This window comes from Cyphellophora attinorum, assembly GCF_001299255.1.
Source record: "Cyphellophora attinorum strain CBS 131958 chromosome Unknown Contig23, whole genome shotgun sequence".
Taxonomy (NCBI): Eukaryota; Fungi; Ascomycota; class Eurotiomycetes; order Chaetothyriales; family Cyphellophoraceae; genus Cyphellophora; species Cyphellophora attinorum.
In genome coordinates, this window is record NW_017253251.1 from 36,494 (window position 1) to 61,271 (window position 24,778).

The following is a 24,778-nucleotide window of genomic DNA, read 5'->3' on the forward strand; positions in this document are numbered from 1 at the left end:
CTATCGGTAGGCCTATTCGAACGGGCCCGAGGATGAGGCGCTCTCCACATCCCAACGCTGTGCTGTACTTATAGCAGAGCACACTTCGAGAGGAGAACAAACGTGTACCATTACCAATTCCAACCGATATCCTTTCTACCTAGGTAACTTCTCGCGAACTTTTCTCTCCAGCCAGCTCACCACAACTTCTGAGCCCTTTCTTCCTTCGCAAGAATACATCCAGCCCAGTCGTTGAGTGAGCTTGCCAGACGTATGCGGAGACGTTTCCGAGACCGGATGACAAGAGCGCGTGTGGTCACCCGGTCTTAGATCAAGCGCGTCATCCGGTCTCCCGTAAGCCGGTGATTCCGCCAGCTCAGCTCCCCTGAACAGATCCGCCAGGCAGAGCGGCCACTGCAAGAGACACAGGCAACTAATTGAAACAGTGAACTCTCGTCGATGTCTGTCTCTGATCCGGGAGTCGACGAGTAGTATGGACGGCACTGCAGTTCGAAGCAGGCATGATGGCCGTACAAACGTGTACGTGACCCGCTGTGTTTATATTCACAAGGTGACAGACGTGACGAGCTCGCCTTCCACCGTTGGCAAAAACTTGGAAGTTGCTTTCAACCATAGAGTCAAATTTGTGCAGCTATCGCGAATGAGTGCAGCAGCCATGCGACTAATGATAACGCCTAGACCATCCATAGCTAAGGCTGGAAGGACTTTGCGCCCTTCACCTATCCTCTTTACCAGAAACCTTTTTCTCCGCCGGAGGGGCAGACTTGACCATACAGTCGACACACCAGCAGTGAATCTGAAGGTGCAAACCTTGCGTGTCCTCTGCCGCCGTGGTCCACTCCATTCCATCGTTCCCACCTTCTCTATGCAAAGTAGTCATCCCGATCAACACCCCCATCCTCCAACTCCCCAAAACTGCTAAAATGTACCGGCCGCATCACCCCATCATAGTACCCCTTGGGCACATCCACCTTCACGAACACCCCCCTCTTCTCCACCCCACCCCAGCTTGCGCCCATGAACGCGTAGTTCCATACATCATTCTCCGGCGTCATGAAGTATCCCCTTATCTTGTCGGATAGAAGGAGTTGAGTCTTCGTGCCGAAGGACGTAGAGAAGCCGGCGGGATTGTCGGACTGCGTGTCCTTGTTGGTTGCGCCCCATTTGTATCCCTCAGGCGTCAGGGCCCAGGATGACAAGCTGACGGAGCCCGGGGTGAAGGCGACGGAGAGGGTGATTGTCTTCTTGTCCCAACTGTCAAAGCGCTCCATCAACCTTGCATGTGTAGTAACATCGGCGGGCGTCATGTACGGACTCTCGTTGCCGGAGACAGTGTGGATGAGGCCCAGGGGTTCGAGGTTGTTCAAGTTCTCGTGCTGCGGAAGTTGTTGGGGAAGTTGCACGTCACGCAGGCCGCCGACCTGGGGGATCATGACTATGCATCGGATTTCTTTGACTTGTGGGTTGTCGGGTGGGGAGGAGCCGTAGATGTAAGCGGCGACCTGGACGCGGAGGTCGGCGATCGTGATGAACTTCTTGAGGATGTTCTTCGGAAGGATGTAGGTAAAGGAGTCGTCGGTGTCGGTGATGTCGTCGCTGGGCGAGATGTAAATATTGTTCGCGCGCGTCCGTAGATTTGAGCTGGCGATGGCTCGGGTACGCCATTCGGTCTTCGAAGCGAACTGTTGCTGTTCGTACTGGGAGGTAGTTGTGACGATGATCTCTTCGCCGCGTACGTTTTGGGTCTTGGTAGTGACCGCGGTAAGTTGTTGCTGGTCCTTGTTCTCCTCGAGCTCGCTGGCTTGTTGACGCTGCAACGATGGAGCAGAGATCTCCATGCCCAAAATGATGTCGCGGACTTCAGACTGTGTAAGTGACTGCATGTTGACATTGTTCTTCTTGCAGTAATCGTTGAGGACTAGATTGCGGAGCTCGACTTCGACTTTGACCCAGTCTTCGTCCGTGAGTGTCGGCCAGATATGATGCGCTTGAGTGATGACCGTCTTATCGCGACGCAGTAGCAGTTTTGTCTTGTCCGGGTTGACGTGTAATGCTCGCAAAATCAGCACGAGACGCGAGAACGCCGTGTATGACGAGACGGATTTCAGCCATTCGTCGTAGAGGTTGAACAAGACCATCTGTGGCTCCTTGGCTTGCAAAATCATGTCGGCTAGCTTCTCGACCTTAACGGCGGCCTTGAACGGAAGCTGCAATTCGGATGCTCTGATGGAGATGTTTGGGAAGTCGAGAAGATGCACTTCCAACGGATCAAGTAGACCTTTGCGAGTAACAATAAGCTGCTTGGGTTGCTCTTCAACGGGCAAAGATCTGATCAAGGCTGCGACTTCTTCTGCAGTTTTCCATTTCGCCAGCTGTCCAAGACGCTTCTGGCCAGCCCAAACACTGGTGTGAATGATCTTGAGGAACAGCTGGCCAGTTCGTGGGTTGAAGATGAAGATCGCACCATTGATCGGCTTGGTGGTCAAGTTACCTTCGAATGTCTTGTGGATCGTCACACGATAGACATTGGTGTCATCGATGAACAGCTGCGTCTGGTTGCTGAAAAGTTCCGAGTAGTTCTGCGAGTTCAGGAACTCCTGATTGCTCTCGGATGCATACAACTGTAGACCTTTCCGAATGCGTTCTCGCAGCACGTAGAGTGCAGGATTGGCCTTCATGATCTTAGCCATCGCTTGTTGAATAAGCTGCTTGAGACCAGGGAAATATTGACCATAAGCAGAATACAGGTTGTATGCCAGATCGATACCAACCATAAGACCTGACGGTGAAGGATAGATACTCATGCTGTCAGTAGTGTAGTCGAGGTACTTCGCTCGGACGTATCGTTCAATGTCGTGAGAATCGTAATCGCCATATCGTAATTGCACATCAATCCAGAATTTGTTGGTCGTGGTTGCCTCGATCTGATCTTTCGTGTCGCCTAGCAGAGACGGCCGAGTGACATTCCACTTGTGGCTGGCGAACAGAAGGATGTCGGCACAAGAGCTGTTCATCTTGTACGACTTTCTGGGATGGATTGTCTCCTTTTGAACGTTCTCAATGCCAAGCTGCTCGAGATCCTGATCGAAGACCTGGCAAAGATCCATGACCACACTTTCGTGGATCTTCTGCCACAAATGGGCACGGAAGATCTGGATCAGCGAAATCTTGAGTGTCGGGATTTTGCCGTGCAAGAAGATGCCTGTGAGATCGAGTTGGACCTGGAAACCGACGTAGACGTTGGCTCTATTGATGCTGCCGTAGAAGTTAGCACGTGTTCAATCTCGGGAGTGGGGAGTGAATGGGACTTACGTTGGTGACCACCACAAGGTGAAGCGACGATTGGGGATCTGGTTGAGACCGCTTCGTTGCGCGTTGGTGAGCTTCTTGAATTTCATTGACTCTTCGAAACCACTGGCTCGTTCTGATTGAGAAGTTAGCATAAGATGCCTGGGGAGGACTCTGAAAGACTTACCCCAGAAAAGACCTTCCCAGGATGGAAAAGCTGTTGCTTTGAACAAAGTGTGCTCAAGAATGGTCTCTACACCACCGAGAGCCTGAATAACATCTGTCCTGTACGCGTTCAAATTCCAGAGCTTGCCATCATGCCGTTGACTGGTCCACCAGAAAGGATTGCTCTTCATGAGCTGGTATTGCTTGAATTCGGTCCGGGCGCGGAAACCTTTGTCGAATGACAGCGTGCTTCGGTCTTTCTGGAATAGCGTATTGATACGAGGTAGACCACGGTCCCAGCTGTCTTCTAGATCCTCGAGAGTAAGTCGTCGGTTCTGCTGGTTGGCTTCCATCCGCTTCTGGGAGTACTCCGTCCACACGCGTTGAGAGTCGATGAATTCCGCCTCCCACGGGATGATATACCGGAAAATATTGGGAATCAAGGTCTCTTCGTCATGCGTCATGCCGGCGCGATAATGAGTGACGCCAGTATCAGTCTGCTTGGACCATCGCTTGTCACTTGTCGGGATAAGGATATGCGAGCCAGAGATCATGCCAAGACCGCCAAGCTCTTTCGGCGTATAGAAAACAGCAGGCGGGAACCGAGAAGGCATCTTCGAGTTCAGTCCTATCTTGACTCGAGTCTGGATTTTTGTCTCACACTTGACGATGGTATCGAGAAGACTGACAGTGGACACAGCTGCCTCGCGGTAGTACGTGAAGAGTGCGATCAGAGTGGTGTTCCATTTGTTGGCAATTTTGGTGAAGGTGGTGCTACCAGAAGACATCAAGATTTGTCGTATCCGGTTATTGAACTTCGCGATGTCGTCTTCCGTGACCTGCAGGAATGCAAAGGCTGTGCGCTCCTTCGTCTCATTGTTGGCAAGAGCCCATACGCTGTCTTTCGTGGAGAACTCATCGTTCTGTGTTCTGCTCTTGGGTAGGATGCGGACTTCGAAGCCGCACATTGAGAACAGCAGGTTCGGATTATCGCGAGAGTACACACTAGCGAAAGTGTCGTCCCATTCGACCGTAGTGATGGATCGTGGCAGTCTGTTCTTCAGGTCCCAGAATACTGCTCGGCCAAGATTGACGTCGTGTCGCATTAAGCGCATTCTAGAATCGCGTGGCCAGCACTTCTTGTTCTTGTAGCCGATAACATTCTCGAAATTTGGGTCCGGCTGTTCAGTCAAGAATCGCTGGATTAGGTCCTTGGACTCTTCGGCAGTGAAGCGGAAGAAGACCCAAATCCGGTCGATGTACCTCGTGTAAAGTCTGATCGGATGCCTGGTCTCGGTCTCACGATCTTTGAATTGCAGGAAGTCGTTGGGACTTTGCGGAGGCCCAGCTAGTTCGCTGGCACGCTGCAAGCCCAGCAGGAGCAGGTCGATGACCAGTCCATAGTACTGATAGACAAAGCCTGAGAACTGCAGGCCTCGGATCAGACCGAAACTGTTGGTGTGATTCATGTCCTTGTAGTTGAGCTGAACATTGTTCTTTGACGTGATATAGTCCGCCAAATTGTGATCCATGATCAGTCGAAGCAGTCGATTCAGCAGCGTTAGATCGATCTTCTCGTAGATCTTGGAAAGCTGAGTCTCAATCATGACATTGCACTCGCCTTCAGACGTCTCCCAGACATCAGTAAGGTTATTGATTCCCTGCGCCCACTTGTAGGTGAGTAGCGGTGGCACTTCAGAATCGGACGGCTTCACCCACGCAGGGAAAAGATTGCGTGTATCAGCCTGGTACCAGAGATACTGGTCGAGGTACGCATCGGTGATCTTCTCAATTGGCTCGATATCGTAGACCGGGTTGATTGAGCTGTAGTTGTCGTTCATGTCGATGCCGACTTCTTTGAACGCACGCTGTGTGAGCAAGAAACGCTTGATTCGGCTCAGTGTAGTGCCAGGTGAGTCGTATGCTTGCTCGATCAGGGCAAGCTCTTCTCGCTGACTCTGGTTTAATCTTCCTTTCACCGAGTATGCCTCTCGCAGTCTTTCGAGCGCAAGAATGAGGATCTTGGTGTCGTGCTTGTAGCTCACACTCGGAAATGGTATCGGTGTGAACTTTCGAGACTCCAGCCAGTGCACAGTCGTCGAGTAGATCGCCACAGCCTCTTCAGACGATACGTATGGGCCGTCCTTGAGGTAGTTGTGCTGCCGTTCTTGTTCTGCCTTCAGCCAAAGGCGAGTCAACCGTCCCAAATTCTTCTTCGCGACTGTCTTGTCGACTGTGGCTCCACGTCGGATACGTTCGCGGTTGTAATGAGCGACAGATATCCACCAATCAGCTTTGCTCTTGACGTATCGCAGGATGATATTTTCAATGGCAGCAGGGAGACCAGGCACCTTCCACGGAATGTTACTTTTCCAGCACCTCCAAGCTTCGGACAAGTGTTGAAGAACAGTGTTCACTTTGTTCTGTCGAATGCCCTCAGGCATCATATCCATCAGATCGGCCATGACCGACGCTCGCAGCTCCAGGTCGAAGTGTGACTCAACACGCTGCTTTGTGACCGTCTTCGCGACACCCTTGCTGTGGCGGCCTTCAAACTGACGAGATAGCAAATTACCCAGCCAACGCTCAAGCAGTGGAATGATGCCTCGCATGAAGAACAGCCACACCCGCCATGCTGGAGCCCAGAAGCCGCAGCCAGGACCTTTTCCAACAGGACCGGAATTGAAGCGATAGTAGATCAGATGCTTCAGATCTTTGCAAGACCGAATCTGATGCATCAGTTTGTACTTGTATCGGTACATACCAGTGAGCTGGCCCACATGGTTGAAGGCGTACAGGATGCCATCTGCGAGCTGGAAGGCATCAATGTTGCCGAGTCTGTACTGGACCTGGGCATCCACGATCAACTTTGTCAGCCGTAAGATCTCACGCATGAGATGGAAAGCGTTGCCGAAGCGTGATTTCTTTCGCTCCTTAGTAGTCAGCGTCTTGACTGGCTTCAGGTTGAAGTTGTAGTCAAGATGGAGATACGTAAGATTCTTGCGATGGATGAGCAAGTTGAGCATATTGAAGCCCTGCCGACAGACTTGAAGACCAGCTTCGACCCAGTCGATCGACGTCTGTTGGAAGAATTTGGTGGCTTTCAGCGTCTTCAGCAGATCCTGTCTCTGCATCGCTTTCGGTTTCTTCTTATGCAGCTCATTCAAAACGAATGACTTCAGCAGCTTCTGGTATGAGACCCTGACTTTGACCGGCTGACCGGACGGCACATGCTCAAGATACCACTGCTTTACTAGAGGTACATCCTGGCTCTGACCATCTTGCCAGACCGACGGTCGAATGGATATGGTGCCCACCACAGTTGGATGGCTGAAGCAGTCTCGTCATTATAGAGCTCTTCCTCAGCCATAAAGGGCTCCACATTGCCTGGCAGCTCGAATTCGTCCTCATCTTCGTCACCAAATATCTCGTCCTCGTGACTGATGGTCAGGTTCTTCGGTGCAACGGAGCGCGAGGAGATCGGATTGATGGTCGTGTCGAAATAAAACGCCGGCAGATTTGGATCATCTGTCCGCTGGTAACACACCTGAGGGTGTGAATACCAACCAATCTTGACGCTCCGAGGCAGAGAATTGTACAAGTAAGGAAATGCCACGCGGTACTCCGTACGTACCGGACCTCTGAAGATGATGCGATCGATTGCGTTGAACTCGCCGAAATCCTCGTCATTCGGATCAATGTCTTTGTAGAGCGGCTCAAATCGGGGACCGCCAGGGATGGCCACATTCAAAGCTTTCGATGTGAAAAAGCTCTCCCGATCGAACATGTGAAAGTAATTCTTATCGACGACATCGCTAAGGAGTTGATGGCTCAGACGGTACAGGGTTGCCATTTGCGGTAGCGACAGGTTCCATTTTCTATAGCTGGGACCATTGACATGTGACGAGTCGATGAGCGGTCTGTGTTCGTAGAACCATTCGATGACGGCAGAATCTTCGTCGGGTTCCAGCTCCATCTGTATAGGCTCCGGAGGATCAACGTCTTCGATATTCTCGGACCAATCGAGTGGCGGCTCCTCGTCGTCGAAAGGTGGAAAGCGCATTCTCTTGAAGTGTCGGCGGTCGCTCTTTTCTCTGCGCATGGTAACCCACATTGTAGCCCATTGTGCGTGGAAGATGGGTTCGATAACTCGTGGCGATTCATTGATCAGAGTCAGACAGCCGTTGACGTGATATAGCACCTTGACTTCGCGCGATTCCTCCCATGGCATTGGCATATTCTCGAGAAGCTTGTAGACAGCATGAGGCATGTACTTGAGCGCACCGAGATAGCTTCTCTTGTCTGAGCTGTACTTCTTCTGGCTCACATCTCCGATATCCTTCACTATCTTCCGCAAATGCTCGGGTGGCATATCAGCCTTCTGTGTCTCGACATAGCCAGCTTTGCGCTTTTCGCCGAACTTGTTGCGCTGCGTCCGTAGCCACTCGGTTTTCTTCTGTGCAAATTTGGCCACCTTGGGGTCGACAGGCGGTCGGTAGCCAGGAGGTGGGGGAGGTGGTGGTGCTGCTCCCATACCAGGTGGCGGGGGAGGCGCGCCGGCATCCCATCCTGCGGCGGTGGAGGAGGTATCGACGACATGTCGAGGTGACAGTGGTATTATAGCGACTAAGCCGAAGACAGGATGAACTTCTGTGTCTTCGCGTGTGTCTCGAGGGTAGATCTTACCATCGATGTGATCGCTTTGCCGCCGCGTCTCGACAGCGCACAATCAATGTCTTGTAGTGGCCCTTTCTACCTCCCTGCAGTCTATCGTCGGGGTACCAGCCTGCTCCGACAGCAGTCGCGTCAGTATTCAAGGAAAGGTGTTAGCAAGGTAGACTCAAGGCAACAGTGCACTCTGAAATCTTTCGACGACGAGCAGTAACTTTTGATGCTTCCCCACACCTGCACGTGACCAGGATCTATGAGAGTCTGGAAGAGGTTAGCGTAGAGAAAATCTTGGCAACTTGTCCGCACCGCAGTTTTTCGTGCGTTTGAGCATCGAACCGCAGCGGGATTTGACGACGACACCCGTTCTCTTTCTTCGTTCGCATCGACGTCCCATCATTTCACACCACTGACGAAACGATGGTCTCCCAACGCCTCACATACCGCCGACGTAACGGGTACGCGCACCAATCCCTCGCGGAGATCATACCATGAATGAAACACAAATGATGCTAACACGAGGAATAGCTACAACACCCGCTCAAACAAGGTCCGAGTGGTCAAGACTCCTGGCGGCAGCTTCGTCTCCTACACTTGAAGAAGCGAGGCACTGCACCAAAATGCGGTGACTGCGGCATCAAACTCCCAGGTGTACGTTCCTCCCGAATCGCGAAGCAGATTGCTCCAGAACACCGGGGTCTTCGGACCACGATACGCACCGAATCTGCAATGCGCATGGCATAAAGCACATACTAACTGAGTCTGACAGGTCCCTGCTCTCCGACCTCGCGAATATGCCACAACCTCGAAAGCACAAAAGACCGTCCGAAGAGCATATGGTGGTTCGCGGTGCGGCAACTGCGTGCGGGATCGCATCGTCCGAGCTTTCTTGATCGAGGAGCAGAAGATCGTCAAGAAGGTTATGAAGGAGGCTGAGGGCAAGAAGTCAGGCAAGAAATGAGCGCTTTCGAATTAGCAGTGTGTGGAACGAATCTTTTCAAGGCATTGGAGATGTGGTCCTCGCGAAAGCGCTGTCGAGCGGTCGGGCTGAAGGAGAATACCAGCGGCGGCAAGAAGTCTGCGGCTACAACTCCACGACATTTGCGAAGCGCTCAGGCCGAAGATACCCAAGTGTGACTGGAGGGCCTTCTCGACTCGACGCAGCAGGACTTCAGATCCATTCTACCAAAATGAAACATATCTCAAGCCAAGGACGCCATGGACCTACGAAAGATTCCATTGCGGATACGTTCTGATTCTTATTTGATGCTGCTGATGTTTGCGTTTGCGTGGTGCCCCTTGACTTGGTGTGGAAATCCCCTTCATACAGTCACCTCGCTGTCAATGCCCTCGACGTCAGTGCCATGAGCTACTCCCACTGACTCCTAACGTCCTAAAGACAGCACGCACGATTGCCTATGGCGCCAAAATATCACGAGACTCACGCAATGGCAGAAAGTCGAAGCGTCGCAGGGTCGATGAGGTCGTGTATGAGCCCGGTTGACTGTTTGGGATAAGCGGCAGGCGCGACGGCAGTGTGAATGCCCAAAAAGACTGGCTGGACATGATCTCCCCTCAATCACGACGACCTCGACCAGCTCAGTCAAGGTAATCATCACTCAGTCCATCTCGCAACACATGTGGGCGGGAATGAAGACATCTACAACCTCATATTGATCCCACCTCCAGTTCTCCTTTCATCAACCGGCAGCAACACCCACGCCCTCCCGTCAAAACCTCCACTTACCGCTGTCAAACACCACTCATCTCGCAGCCTTCTCCCGCACTCCCTTCCGCTGTCATATACAACCAGTACGGTGCAACCTCGACGCACGCTTCCGCTGTCAAAACCAACCACATCGAAGCTGTCGAATCCAACCACGCCAAAACTCGCGCCCGTCTTGTCTTCCGCGTGGGCCGAAAATTCCTCATCAGCATATTTCTCTGTCTAGCAGACTTTTCCACACTTTTGAGCTGACATTCGAGCAGAGCCAGTTCAGAAACACACTGGCCCGATTCTTGCCGTATTCCTTCCCGCCTGCCGCAGCAACATCTCACATTCGAGCGACGCCTCCCTGGTTGTGCTCTCGAGGGCGCTCTCTGCCTCACTCATTGAACGTTTTCGACAACCAGCCAAGCGACTGCCATGGTGCAAGGAGTGCACGATCCCGCTGTCAAATACAACCTCGACGGGCATACAACCCTTTCAACCTCGTGCACTGTGGATTCTTGTGCTACCTTGACCCCGCCCTTCCGGCCAGAAGCCTCCTGCAGCCCTCTCGAGTCTCGACACTCATCTTGTTTTGCAGGCAGAACGAGTAACACCACTGCTGACCTGTTACTCTCCAGCCATATTGACGGCAGCATGTCTGAGACTGCGACCATCCCGTCCAGCCGATGCTTCACTAGCCAACCCACCACCACAACTACTGTTCTCCAACGTCAACTAGAATACACCGGAAGAACCAGACTCGAGTCCGGACACCTACATGACCCCTCGCCCAGCACGAAAGACCTCACGGCGACACAACTCAGGTTGTATCTGACAGTTGACAGCTTACACAGAGCACAAAACTTCAAGCATCACTCCACTCTCACGGAGGATGGAACTGTCAGAAACATCCTCTCACGAGGCGGCCGATGTCGCGCAAGAGCGTTGAGTGGGGTCAGAACTCGAGGATGAGGGACACGATAAGAGCAGCAAGGGGAGTAATCTGTTTAGGGCATGCTTGTGCAACACTGAGGTTTTCTGCGCCGATACAGGACAGCCTCAGGAAGATTGCAATGCTTCGCCATGAACACATGTGTTCAAGGGCTTCAAAATGCCGATGGACTTCCTTTTACGTACTAGAAAGAAGGGAATCGCCCCCAGTGATTAGGTACTGATACATGCTTCAGAGAATCATCCCTTTGAAAGGTATCGATAGAACCAGCTCACCTTCAAGAAGACCGATACATGCAGGCGCTAGAGTGAACCCCTAGAGACTTGAGCAACACCCAGTGGGAGAGAAACAGAATCTCAAACGCTCGCCATACTGAGATACGGGAACGATGTTGCTGCTTCTGTAGAATGTATCAAAGAAAGACTTAACCCCCGGTCGTGCCTGATCAGGCACTGGTTCAGCAGAGGGCCTTGCCCTCCCGCAATAGATGCAGCCGTTAGGTCTGTAACGAATTTCGGGCACTGACACGTATTCATCCACGCTAGAGACAGATGGCCTCAAGACATGAATGCTTCCAATATGATAACAGCAACAGTGAGCATGACGTTAAGAAGAGAGCGCCGGACCTCGAGGCTTTCAGCTGATTAGCACAAATTCGTAGTAGCCCAAAACAAGCAGCGAAGCGTGCAGATCGACGGGCTGGGGAAGGAAGAGGCACCCCAACAAATAAAGCACGTCCCTCGTCGTGTCGATGTCTTCCCATCGAACGCTCTTTTGAGAAATGAACAAGGTCTCTCGTCCCACCAGGCAGCAGATACTACCACAGCATGACAAGTATCACTTGCCACTCATATTCTGCTGGATGAACAAAAAGAAGGAGAAGTCAGGGCAAGGGACATACTTACAATTGTACCCTCGAAGTGAATGTCCGTCGCAAACCGAGAGCATCGCTTCACTGATCCAGCCAGGAGGTATTCACTGCTCGAAGCTTGGTTGCTGCCTAGTGTCATCCACTTCGACGGGCACGCCAGCGAGTGAAGCACCCCATGCATCTGCAATGTTCTTAAGCAACGAGCTTCCGTTGACGGCTCGTAGAGCTGTTCACTGTCAGCGGAAGCTTTCACGTGAAATTTTGTAGCAATCCCTCACAAGACAATCGTGATCGCTACCTGGAGGTTGTGGACATGGACGCATAGGACAGTCAGCCAGCGAGAGTACGGCAACTTCGTGTGCGTACACTAAGGGCGCCTTGCTCATGGGCCTGGCATTACCTCTGAGCCCTCAGTCAACACTGGAAGATTGGTGTCAGAAGCTGTCGAAATGCAACGTTGAAGACCTGTCAAAGCTGCCGTCACGCGAGACACAACGGCTGTCACTGAATCCCTACCTCTCAATGCTCTCTCAGAGGTGAGGGTACAAGACTCACTCCAGTGGTGGCTTGAAGTCCAGGTGCGAGTCTTCACGGCGGTCAGTAGTGGCTTACCCTGCGGGCTGCGTATGACCGATGAGCTAATTGACAGCACTGACAGCCAGTTGGCAGGTGGGATTTTGTGACATGTCCCTGGCCATGCGCCAACCACAGCCTAACGCGGACATTCGGGTCCTTAGTAGTTAGAGCATTGTTGCTATGAGCTCTGATCCCCAGACCGCGAGTGGTCAGAGCATAAGCTGAAGGGATCCAGGGACAATGCAATGCGCTTGCGAGCCTAACGACCGAGCCTAAAGAGGTCGGTGACACAACAGGGTACTTGGTCCGGACCTTTAGGGGTCAATGGGGGTCAGGGATGGATTGGGCTTATTTGACGCATGCGTCAAATTGTGCTGCGCTATACAAGTAAAGCGGTCATTTTCATCGAATTCTGTCCCGCAATATACCCGCGAAGGTGTCTTGGGCTTGGCTAGGGGCATAGCCTCTGGCTGGGCGAGAAATTTTTTGGGATTTATACCCTGGACTGTCCGAAACTTAGGCTTACTGATACCCTGCTGTCAGTTTCCCGAGGTCGCCAGCATGCGTCAAAAACTCGATGTCAATTACTTGTCGAAATGAATAGTTTACGCCAAGAGTCCATCTCTGATGGGGGTGGTCAGTGGTCAGATTGAATAGTTCTTCCGGCGTTGACAAGTTGTCAGCGTCACACGCACATTCGCGGGTTGCGAATCCTTGTTGATGGAAATATTCTTCCACACAATTCTTTTGCTCGAGGTGAGGAATGATGTTCTGGCTCGTGAGGGTGTATAGATCCCGAGACACGCATTGTCTTGTTGCAACGAGGATGGTGGGGAATGCAGTCGACAGGCTGCACGGTCATGGCTGGCAACGTCTGCACAGCGATGGTCTGTCGGTGCATTGCACCGTGGTCGCTACCATCAAGCAGCAATGCTTCCTCAGGGCCGCTTCGATGATCAGCACACATCCGCCGCCCAAGCTGGAGTCAACGTGCCATGAATATGTCCATGCGCCCTTGGTTACTCCGGAGGAACCAGTCGTCACTCAAAATGTGCGATGGCTGGCTGCTCATGCATTTTCACCGGTGCTGAATCCGCTGAAGCCTAAGCAGAAACGATCTGGCCTCGCCGGACATGCGAGTCGGAACCGTACTGGGATGGTCCTGGGCGAACAAGGGGCAGAATTCGGTGATACGAAGGAACTGCTGAAGAACAGTGGAGCTGTAGTTACCGCCGAGGGGATGCTGAACGTGGTGAAAGGACGTATCGCTGCTCATGATGCCCGCTCAAGGAGCAGAAGACTTCTTCGGCCGTGCTTGATCATTACAGCCTCGATAGCTGCCTCAAAGCGGATGTAGTCTTCCAGCGAAGGAGAGCCGCGTGGCCTGGACAACGCCGTACCAGACTTTGTTCGCCTGGAGGTGGTGTCTGTATGTCTGTACCCGCAGCCTCTCGTCTCCGTCGGCTGCCTCAGAGCCCGAGCTCATAGGCGTGTTTCGATCAAGCGATGATCGCTATGGATCGGCCGAAACTCCTCGAGCCTGTACAGCTAGAGCATACTTTTAGAGCTCCTCGTCATCCCGGTGGGGATCGACGGGGATGGTAGCACCACAACGTACCTTGTCAGGTCAGCCTATACATGCAAGCCTCGAAGCGGCCCGTGCATACGAAGAACACGACGAATGTGAACGGTCACAACTGTCAGTTTCGGTGCTCGAGCTGAGTCTTGAACGTCAAGGACGGATGGCTGCGATGACATATGCGGCTGAAATTAGTCGCTGTGAGGAGTGTAGCCACGTGTTATTGACAGAGAAGAGTCCGTCAGAGCCCGTGAACAAAAGTCCATTCAGAGACACGACTTCTGTTAAAGACCCCGAAGAACATCCCGCTTTCCTTAAGCAGCCTTCGCTCCTGAGGATTGTGGACCATTCTGCAAGCGATGGCTAATTCGGAAGCCCTACCAATCGGGCACAGTAGGTGCGTAGATGCGATGATCTGATCTTGATCTTGTGCCATCCCCCGAGTACATCGCTGTGGTCGAGTTTCGGTGTCTGTTTCGACCAAAACCCCCCGCTGTGATGCCGTCGCCAAAGACGCGAGCGAAAATTGTGATTCGAGCCAGAATCACTATACACATATGATGGTGGTTGCATTTGGCTCGAACCGAGCACTTTGACAGCCCAGGGGGTGGAAAAGCGTCAACTGCTCGCGAACGGCGGGCCGCGCTGTCAGAAGCACATTCAGCCAAAAAGGGGTGCTGCTTCAGACCAGTATGGCTGAAATGAGGTCGAGTTGACTATGATAGGCCTACGTGAATTGACAGAGTGACAGCTAAGAGCTGTCAAAATGCAGTCTTGCGACCTGGCAGGCCGTTGAGGCCAAACGGCCGCTAGGATGTGCCTTGCAGATTTCTGGCTGTGCATAAGCTGGGCTCCGGTGTTCTGCATTGTCGCGAAAGTCCGTATTCGAGACCTCGAGCACATGAGGACCGAGAATACACCTCGAACGATGCTGGCGGTGACAGAACAATCCCACGCTCTCTCAGACAAGTTGTATGATTCATTGATCAGCGCACTGAACCCCGTAACGGAACATGGCCCGATCATTCCGTACATTGACCGGTAGACGCGCCAGGGGCCATATCGCCTTTAGGCAGAGTCCGAACTATGCACAAATCGCAGTCGAGCTTCTGAGACGTTCTTAAATACTTCCGAGAATCCTCGCCGGAGTACAAAGGTCTTCGAGAAGCGTTCCGACCGAGGCTGGGAGAAGGCGAAGGCGTGGGGCGATCCAACGTGCACCAGCTTTGAGCAATTGGAAAGGCTGGTAGCTCACGGCCGTTGTGGACGAAACTCTGTGAGCAGATCCGATATCAGATTCTTTTGGCTGAAAAGGAAAAGCTATCGCCGAAACGGGTCATTGGCGCCAATCCAACCCCGGGGACGGTCCTTAGGGCCACGAGTCCGATGTACCAGATGGGAGAAATTGGCCATCGAGGAGCGGCTGGCAGTAGATCGTCTAAGGTGGCGTTTGAGCACTTGCAAAGATTGGTGAAGTTACAGGGTCATCTTTCCGTCTGATTTGCCTGCCACACGGGGCGGATGTTCCGTCGTATCAGGCCATGCAAGAAGCACCGAATTTCGGTGACGATGGGCCATTGGCCCAAGTATGGGTTGCGCAAAGCGAACCACTGAGCGTTGGTCATATTCGAAGCGAAGGTGCAAAGTCGCTAGAGAAGGACGAATGCGTCGTAGTTTGATGCAGTATGAGATCGTCGGAGGTCGGAAAAGGAAGAGAACGAGTGTGCAAGCGAAGGCGTGCCTGAATGGGGATGTCAGATCAGGGTTGTCGCCAATGCCTTGGCAGGAACTCACCTCCTTCCTACTGAAAAGCGTTTGGCTCCTGCGTCGTTGGTGCCGCCAGGTGGCTGCTACTGAGGAAGTCGGGCTGTCTCGGACTAGAATCGGCAGTGGCAGCCTCGACGTTCAAAGCAACGAGCATCACAATATTCGAGCACGAGCAAAGTGGCTTTTCGAGCTGGACTTTTGACAGGACCCTTGTCCCAAAGTCAGTATGGTTTACGAAATTTCACCTTTCAGCGGAGAGCCTTATTCAACGGCCCCTGGATGCCTCATCAGAGCTGCTACCTAAGCTGCGTCACAGAATTTAGACGAGCTGTTCGGCGCATATGGAAACAGAAATTCGAGTGATTATCACTCATGTGTCATCGCCAAACGCCTGTATGCTACCTACTGAAATGCCAAAATGTGCCTGACAGCCCACGCTATGCTTCTGTCCATACACGCTAATGCATTACTTTGCGACAGATAATCAGCAATCCCTTCATTGCCATTGCACCTCGCTCGCTTGCCCGTATCCCGCTTGAGCCAAAGCGTCCTGCATTCGTAGATCACTGAAGCTGAGCCGATTTGCTTGACAATCGTACCCAACTGAGTTGTCCAGAACATACTCCCGGGAGGGGAAGTAGTCGGTCGGTGTGCTTGGTAGCTCCTCGGGAGGAGAGGGAGGGCTGCTTCCCCGGGTACAGGGATACTCAGCCATTGCATTAGCGGCCCGTACCAGATTGTTGAACGATTCATGCGTGCCAACGTCGACTTGCTGCTGGTGAGGCCAGCCTTCGGCTCTCATACGTCGCATGTGTGTTGCTTTGCGCGCCGCCTGGCCTCCCTTGCGACCAGAGGAGATCCGCTTCTGATCACGGTCATAGCGGTGTGCTGCCGGACGACGAGCATGGTTGTTCTTGCGATATCTTGTTGTAGACTCGACGCCATTGCGAAGGGCATATGGTGTAAGGTACCAGATGCTGGTAGCTTTTTTGGGCTCGCCTCTGGAGTTGACATTGGTGGTCTTGTCGTTCTTGAAAGCCTGCGACTTGTGTCAGTCTCGCTGCGAGCTATGATAGGGGAACAGCACGTACCTTGTTCATCGACAGATTGTGTCGAATGCTGTTCTGCCAGCCGGTACCACCTGATTCGAGAGGTTTCGTGGTGTTGGCCTCGAACCAGTCATAAATGTCTCTGAGCATCATGCGATGACCCGGAGCCTGTAGCAGACACTCCTGAATCAGCTGCGCGTACGGCTTGCCTGTGCTAGGCCCTTCAGCCTCCTCCATGTCGTACTCATCACTTGGTCTGCTTCTGGGAATTCGAGCTCCGAGAACGGGTGGATACGGCTCGGGCGAGGAACAGTACTCGGTGTAAGGACCACTGCTGTAAGGTACGGAGGAGGACGAGTATGGTGACAATGGTGGCGCTGAATATCGAGAGTGCATATATTCGTGACCCAGACCCCAGGCAGTATTGGATCCCGGCGGAGGATAAAGGCCATCATTCCAGGGAAGCGAGCCGTGCAGATTTTGCTCGGTACTATGCTGCAGCTCCGATATATGCAGATGGTGAGGCGGAGACTGGTCGTGGTTTTCGAGGTACTGTGGAGGAGAAGTTCCCGAGTAAATCAGTGGTGGCTCGGCTGTGGGTTGACTTGGATGGTAGTAGAATTGAGCTTGCTGGTACGGCGGCACATCTGGTATCGTTGTCTGTACACAAAGTGATGGCAGCCGCTGTGGGTTCTGAGGTAGCTGGTGGCTGCTGAATGATGTTGCTCGCGCTACTGGACTCTCCGACGTCAGCCATTCCTCGACTATGGCAGACGATTGCCGACTTCGATAGACTGAGGGGTGACGATATGCTTCTGCCAGGTCTGGAAGACCAACACCAGGCTCAGCATTCATCACTGTTGGGTGATGATAGGTGACAGTGTTTGTTGAGTTTTCGGGTTGTTCCATGTTTTGCTGACAATGCCAGTAACGAATTTGCTGAGGCTTGTCGTCGATGGGTCTGGCGAAGCTATTGCTGTGCGGAGGCAAGCGAAGCATTTGAGCGGAAGTTTGGCTGGAACAATGGCCAGAACAATTCAAAGTATATACGCTCTGAGATCTTTCGAGCTAGCAGGTAGATGATTGCTTCCTAAGCAAAGAAAAGCTGCAGCTAAGATTGGCAACAAGCAATTGGTACAATTGAACATGCAAACAGGCAATAAGCGGGAGACAACGACGCAAACAAGGGTCAGTAGAGGAGGTATACCATTGATGTCAATCTAGACGCAGTAGTGGATGATGTCCAAAGCAGACGTCAAAGACGAGTGCCCACTATTGTTGAGGTGAAGCTGGCGAGACGCTCGTTGTACCACAGACAGCATCCAGCGAAGCATTGCAACTGACTGAGAGCAGAAATGCTCCGACTGATGGAGGCCAGCCGGAAGCCGTTACGCGTGTAACCAGGCAGGGGACTGTGCAGCGTGGCAGAAGCTTTAGTCCAAATAGCAATGCAAGACATCCCGTCCATCATGCCGCTTTTCCTGCATGGAGTCATCGCATTGGCGTTTGCAGGGGTAGTGCATCGGCCTAAAGGCCATGCCTTCTGCGAGCCTTGATCGCGGGTTGTTAGCCGTGGGGTTGTTTCTGATATCAACTTTTCGCAGATGCTGTGTGATCAATGGTGTCCATGTTTGCAGAGTAAATCTCCTGGGCATGCTTCAGAATCACCAGGTGCCATCCTTGCTTGTTGAGGTGCATTTCGTGGGCAGGACAATTGATTTTCCGTGCCGAGGAGGGCGAATGTACTTCATACCGGGTACTTGCAGATGCCAGCAAATAAGGTCCACTGGGAACCTGAGTTACTGGTTAACTCGTTGGCGCGAACATGGTGGCCAGTGACTTCGCTGGAACTTCTGCAGACACGGCGATAGAACGGTGAGCAGCATTCAGCACGCACTGTTCCTGCGGTGAGAGGAACTTTGCAGCATCTTGCGCATAGATTGAGATTCAGACTTGCGGCGAATCGCTGAGACCGCCCTTTTTACTGGACAAAGAACCTACACTGGCGACCGGACTTCCAATGTAGCTCAGTGGCCTTCGGTGGATGGCATGGGTACCTACGAATGCGGAAGGCGCAACCGCGCGATGTTGTCTCGCATCAATGAGTGCAGAGAGCTGCCTGGCGATGGCCCAGCGAAGCTGCCTGTGTGCTAGATGTGTTGGACTCACCAGATATGGGCACCAGGGGAACTCTAAGGACATGGCCATATACGTTGCCAAGGACGCGTCGCCCGCTGCCAGCGGCGCGTGTACTCTTCAAAATAAATACGACAGCGCTGCGTACTGAAGGCGACGTCAACGATTTTGTCTGGTTGACTTGAAGTTGACATGAATGTATATGAATGCCGCGAAGGACGCGAAACTCCTACAAGATCGGAGCAATTGGCTTGATTTCTGCTTGGCAAGGCTGAACCTGCGAGGCTGCCCTACAACAGCTTGGAGTGCCTAGCGGGCTTGGCAGATGATGACGTCAGCATCATAGATCCCTACCCTGAGGCGCGCCAACTTGTTCTGATGACTGAGATGATCACAAAGCGAAAGTGCCGGTATCAGCATCTACACAATGTTCGCGTGCGTGCGCTACACATCCGGGCCTTCCATTTTGTTGCCCACACAGCCTCAATCCGGCCACCGATCCAGCAACACACAGGCAGTGATATTATTCTCGTGAAGCGTTCCGATCGTTCTTGCTTTCCTCGAGTCCCATGTCGATAGGAGACCGGTAGAGCCCTCCTTACACTAAAATGCCGGAAGTCGTACGGGGCAGTAGAGCGAGCGTCGACTTGCCGCGACCTTCCACTACAGCTCGAGTGCATTTTGGGCCAGACACACCCAACGAACAGGATACACAGCTACAGCAGCTGGGGTCGCGAAATAGCGGCACGCCGAACTTCTCGAGGACAGAGTCGGATGACCCTGCCCGACCTCTGCAGCGCCGCTCGAGCGCCAGATACGAAGACCGCGATGTCGCCGACGCATACTATGATAGTCGAGCCGCGACGAAACGAGAGTTCAAGAGGAGAGCCAGCACTTTGCAAGAATACTATAAACAACACCCGGACTTGCTGCCACAGCTGCCGTTCACGTTCAAACATGGATGGAAACGGCTGAAACTAATGGCCTACATTGGCCTAATTTTCGTGGACGCGTGTGCCATTCCTATCATACTGTACTATACCATGAAATTTATTGGCCACGTCCAAGGATATATCAGTACGTTATTCTCTAGGCGATGTGCGGTGTGCTTTAACTAACGCGTCCTAGTCTTTGCCGTCGTTGCTACGATCTGGGGTGGTCCAACATACGTCGAATTTGCGGTTCGATCGTGGCGCCTGATCAAGAAGGAGAATTTCTTCCGACCCCTTGACACGCAAAGCCGATGGGCTTTCGACTATGTTCACTACGTCTCGTCGGTGGCCATCGGAGCCGTAACAGCATTCCTCATCATCGGCTCCGCACCACACATCGTCTGGCTACGTATTCTTTCCTTACCTGGACCCGCCCTTCTGCTTGTGCTCGGAGTTGCCATTCTCTGGGTTCAGATCTATCATGTCTGCGGATGGAAAGCGCCATTCCGCCTCAGCTCCACGGCAAAGGGCGAGCCAGTCAAGCCAGGCGTCTTTTACATCATCGAAGATGTAGTCGCTGTCAATGCGGGTGCCGGCCGACCATACCGCGAGGCAATCAATGCCCGCTATGCAGCGAGTCCCATGTTCAAACAATTAATGCGAGACCTTTCGTGGGCGTGGTGTATACCCTCGGTCGTCATCGCCATCGTCCTGATCGTGTTGATCTGTATACATCAAGTCGACAAGGAGGTCGCTTATGGAATTGGTACGAGATCCTCCCTTCCCATCCATGACTCTGACTAATGACGCATTAGGCTGGGGTGTCCCCTTTTTTTATATGGCACTATGGGGCGTCCTCTCCGTTCCATATTGCAAGTGGTACCGCGCAAAGGAACGAGCGCAGTGGGAGAACAACGTCTTCATCGATCCCGAAAAGAAGCTTGCCGAAATTGATTCAGCTCCCCCTAGCGAAACCGACAAGCCGCTGACGAACGGCCCTCCCACTACTCCGCCTGCTGCCGCAACGACTACAACTGACCATGACGAGAAGATCGAGGTCGACCCAGCGTATCAACGAGAAGCAGGTGCGACTGAGGAGCCCGTGGTGCCTGTGTCGACGCCTGGCGCAGACCGCGCCAGGCCAAGAGACGGACTCCACTTACGGGTCGAAGCCAGCCACCGCGACCTCCTAACTTTGCCAACTCGTCATGGTGTTCGGTTGTGCGAGGATGTCTCTAAAGCGAGCGAGCGCCTATACCTTTCCTTTCTCTGGTCTACTTCCGCAAATATACCCAACTTTGGATTATTACACCAATAATGAGATGGCGGGAAAGCGAGCGAGCAGCCGCATGTATATTCTGGTCTACATCCAGGTCTTTTGATAGATGAAAAGTGGACCTTTGGTTCGATCTCGTGGTCGCATTCCTATCTTGTCCTTCTCTATGTGCGTGCACTGTGCACTGGGGCCTGTTCCCGGCTCGGGTCGTCCTCATACGCTTAGAAAACATGGCCAATCCTTCTCTGAGCATCCTTCCATTCTTCCTGGCCCTTCGGCATGAACAATGCGGTCAACATCAGTGATTTTCATGATATGACATTTTGCTTTCACGGCAACTGTTCAGAATATTCACACCTGGCAAAAGGGCCTTACCATCCACGCACGCCAACCTAAACCTCTATCTATGGCTCGCTCAATCTTAGATCAGAACCCATCCATCAACTCCCTCAACGTGATCGGTCGCCTCACCGCATTCGAAAACCCCTCGTTGAAGCTCACCCACACCCTGTCCTTCTCCGTCACAGGTTCTGCTTGCTTCCTCGGCGCAGCCTTACCATTCTTACCGCCCTCGGATGACTGGCTGTCCTGCCGAGTTGCAATTGGTCGTCCGAAGAAATCCCGCTTGACATCGTCTTTGCGCGCTGCTGTCGCCGTCTCCATAGCGGCGTTAGTAGGCTCCGTGTTCTCCTTCCCACGATAAACACTGCTGCTGCTCCCGTTGAGGCTGCCAGAGCGATTCTGACTCGCCAATGAGCTCTGCAAGATCTTCTCCTTGTGCAGCTCCTGCTCGAGGACCTGGCGGACTGCGTAGCGGGTTGGATTGTGTGATGTCGGGACCACTGCTGCTGTGTTTGGGTCAGTGCTGTCGGGTATGGCGAAGTGGTATGTGTTCAGTGCGTCTAGCGGTCTGTGGGTTTGTGTCAGCATGGGAAGCACGTTGTGATAGTAGCAATGGCAAGGCGGCAGACTCACGGCTCCATCCGATACGCAAACGTCGCCCTCCCGCCCACGGGTCCAGCATTGGCGTCCAACTCAAGCTTCACCTTCTCGAACTTGAGCTGCAATGCATGCATGACCCCGACACCGATCTGCACGCACCTCTTCTCACTCTCCTTTCTTACACTCGCCACTGACCCTCCACTCCCGCCGTGCCCACCAATAACGACAGGCTTGATATCCGGCGACAACATGCGATTCGCAGCCGGCACAAGTTCCGTCGCGATATTGTCCACCGAGCTGAACAGCCTCAACAGCGGTCCCGGAAACGAGGATTGCAGTTCCGTGAGGATCGCCTTATTCTGCTTCTCCGCTTCATAAGCCACAAAGTCCGCCCTTGAACCGCTGTAAGGGTGCGGCGCTGCCGCGCTATTAGCATCCTCTTCCCGACTGTTGTACTGCTCATTCACCCCCCAAGCCCTGGTGCCCTTGTCCACGCTCGCGAACAATGTATGAAACGCGCACGCCGAAGTATTCATGTACGGGCCCAACTCCCATTCCTGCCCGCCGTACAACCGACTAGAGAGGCGATCGTGGAAGTGCAGCCATTCGTACGCCGCATTCGGCTTCGAAAGCAATGTATCATCCTGGAAAGCCTGAATCGGGTACGCAGCGAAGCAGTCTGCTCATCAGCCGGTCGGTCTCGCCGCACGTGTCGACCATGTGCCGGAGGGCGGCGATGGCGGCGCGTTTGCGGACGTCTGCTACGCCGACAGCAGCGGTGGTTCTGGACTCAGCGACGAGGCGGGCGTCCTCGGCGGAAAGGGCGGTTGGGAGGTCGGGTAGGCCGGCGCCTTCGATGAAGATCCGATCCACAACTTCGCGCGTGCCGCCGCGGCCGAGGCCTTTGTGAGTGGCGGTGGAGGAGTGGGCTTCGCCCATCTGGATCTCGACCCATTTGCGCGTTAGTCGTGGTTTTGTGCCAGTGGTAGTGCGGTTCGTTGCTTGGAATTTATGCGCCATCCATTCCGCCTGCACGAAGATGCCTCGGAGGTCGCCCTCGCCGGCACCCTGGCCACCAAGGCTGTTCTGTTTGCGCGTACCCATGCCCCATGCGCTCTCGCAGATGCGTCGGACGGCGTCGTTGTCGCAGGGGACTTGCTCACTGTCGAAGACGTCTTCAGTCGCGAGATGACTTTGTCCAGCGCAGGCTTGCGTACGTGAATGATCTCGGCTAGGGAGGAGCTTCTCAGGGGACGTAGTGATGGCGCGTAGACGTCGTTGCACACGAGGATCAGTGGTCGACGCATGCGGAACTTATCGCTTTTCTTCTTGCGTGACTTCACGCCGAGGGCGTTGCTCTCGCTGTTGGAGTTCTGCTGGTCGAGTTGGATCAGATCGATAAGAGCTTTCATGAAGCCGCCTTCGCCGCCGGAGCCGGAGCCGGTTGTGACGCCGTCGACCTCGTCGACTACGACGCACACTGGTTTGCCGGCTTTGCGTTTGTTGTCTGTGTCTTTGATGCCGCGGACGTTTTCGGTGCCTAGGATGTCCTTAATTCGGCCTCGGACCACATCGCGGCTTCGGTCGTCGCTGGCGTTGATTTCGAGGGTTTCGTAGCCTGCTTTCTTCGCGCATACGTGTGCCAGAGTCGTTTTGCCGAGGCCAGGAGGGCCGGTCAGAAGCAGGATCTTGCGCTGGGTCTGTGCGGCAACGTCTTTGTCTTCGAAGATGCGCTTCTTCTTGGGTTTGTCGTTTCCTGGGAACACAATCTCGTCCCAGCCTTTTAGCCATCTCAATACCGAGCGGTGTGTTCGCTCATCGCCGACGAGCTCTGTGAACTTTCGAGCTCGGTACTTTTCGGTCCACATAAGGTGAGTTTTGTCGTTTTTGGTCTGACCATTTGAAGTAATAGACCCACGAGAGACAGGTCGCTCTTCCACCGCCACCTGCCGGAGCGATTCCTGTTCTTCGTACTCAACTCGCGCTTCATCCAGCTGGCGTTGAATTTCAGCGTCTTTCACTAGCTTGTGGATCTCGATGCCATAGAACGACTTGACTGCACGGCCTTCTGTGGTGCTGGAACGTTGCGCAACCAGTTGCTCGTAGCTGACTGCTTTCGAGGTTGGTCGGAGGGCAATCTTAAAGGCTATGCCGTTGCTTGTTGAAGCATCAAGGCCAGCAGCCTTGAGTCTGTTCCGCAGCAGAGGCCGAGATCCAGTCTGCAGCAGCGCGGGAAGATCTGGTTCCGGTAATGATGCGTCTCGGGGAAGGATGTCGTCGATATCAACTATGTCTTCCACGGGTTTCGTCTGGACAGGCTCTGCAATGACCTTGAAAGATCGTGGACTCGCGGAGCGCTCATCCTGGCCAGGAAGTTCAGAGGTCTTGAGTTTTTTGGTATCCGGCAAAGGACCCAACGTCTGAAACAGCTTCCGCTTCTTCGTGACTACAGGTGCTGGTGATGAGCTCGCTGGGTACAGTACTGGCGAGGAGCTGAACGGCATTCTTGCGAAAGCCTTTGGTATCTCTTGGGTACTGAGTCCGGGTTGTGGAGTTTCAGGTGGACTTGATGGAAGTGAGTCCGTCGTTACCTCTGACGGGAGCGTTTCCAGTTGAGTACTTCTCGTCTCCACAGTCACCTTGTCGTTGATTTTGTCCTGCTGATGAAGTGCTAGCAGTTCATCGGAGCCTAGACCCTCCGCAGCAACAACAAGCGTATCCTCGTCGCCCATAGTATGCAAAGTGTCAGTCCTGTTGGACGTCGTCGCTGTAGTTTCAGTCGTCCATAACCTTTGGCGTTTTTCGAGCAGTCCTGACCCAAGTATCAGTCCAGATCGAAATACCAGGTTGGGAGCATGAGTGAAGT

At 53.3% G+C, this 24,778-nt stretch overlaps 5 protein-coding genes across 5 annotated transcripts; 2 read left to right on the forward strand and 3 right to left on the reverse strand.

The window, feature by feature from the left end:
• Nucleotides 1-863: 863 nt before the first annotated feature.
• On the reverse strand, nucleotides 864-7,987 carry AB675_3911 (Pre-mRNA-processing-splicing factor 8; the record flags this gene model as incomplete). The annotated part of the gene is made up of 4 exons (XM_018144006.1): nucleotides 864-3,255; nucleotides 3,313-3,424; nucleotides 3,476-6,698; nucleotides 6,731-7,987. The coding sequence occupies 4 exons, from the start codon at nucleotides 7,985-7,987 to the stop codon at nucleotides 864-866; spliced, it is 6,984 nt and encodes a 2,327-aa protein (XP_017997525.1).
• A 554-nt stretch (nucleotides 7,988-8,541) lies between these two features.
• AB675_3912 (60S ribosomal protein L34-B) lies at nucleotides 8,542-9,082 on the forward strand (the record flags this gene model as incomplete). The annotated part of the gene is made up of 3 exons (XM_018144007.1): nucleotides 8,542-8,579; nucleotides 8,650-8,704; nucleotides 8,891-9,082. The coding sequence occupies 3 exons, from the start codon at nucleotides 8,542-8,544 to the stop codon at nucleotides 9,080-9,082; spliced, it is 285 nt and encodes a 94-aa protein (XP_017997544.1).
• A 6,991-nt stretch (nucleotides 9,083-16,073) lies between these two features.
• AB675_3913 (uncharacterized protein) lies at nucleotides 16,074-17,535 on the reverse strand (the record flags this gene model as incomplete). Its single annotated transcript, XM_018144008.1, has 2 exons — nucleotides 16,074-16,616; nucleotides 16,669-17,535. 2 exons carry the CDS (start codon nucleotides 17,533-17,535, stop codon nucleotides 16,074-16,076), a joined length of 1,410 nt encoding a protein of 469 aa, XP_017997489.1.
• Nucleotides 17,536-19,370: 1,835 nt separating this feature from the next.
• On the forward strand, nucleotides 19,371-21,012 carry AB675_3914 (uncharacterized protein; the record flags this gene model as incomplete). The annotated part of the gene is made up of 3 exons (XM_018144009.1): nucleotides 19,371-19,839; nucleotides 19,891-20,460; nucleotides 20,510-21,012. The coding sequence occupies 3 exons, from the start codon at nucleotides 19,371-19,373 to the stop codon at nucleotides 21,010-21,012; spliced, it is 1,542 nt and encodes a 513-aa protein (XP_017997512.1).
• A 384-nt stretch (nucleotides 21,013-21,396) lies between these two features.
• AB675_3915 (Chromosome transmission fidelity protein 18) lies at nucleotides 21,397-24,644 on the reverse strand (the record flags this gene model as incomplete). The annotated part of the gene is made up of 4 exons (XM_018144010.1): nucleotides 21,397-21,880; nucleotides 21,946-22,565; nucleotides 22,630-23,028; nucleotides 23,076-24,644. The coding sequence occupies 4 exons, from the start codon at nucleotides 24,642-24,644 to the stop codon at nucleotides 21,397-21,399; spliced, it is 3,072 nt and encodes a 1,023-aa protein (XP_017997603.1).
• Between the last annotated feature and the right edge of the window lie 134 nt (nucleotides 24,645-24,778).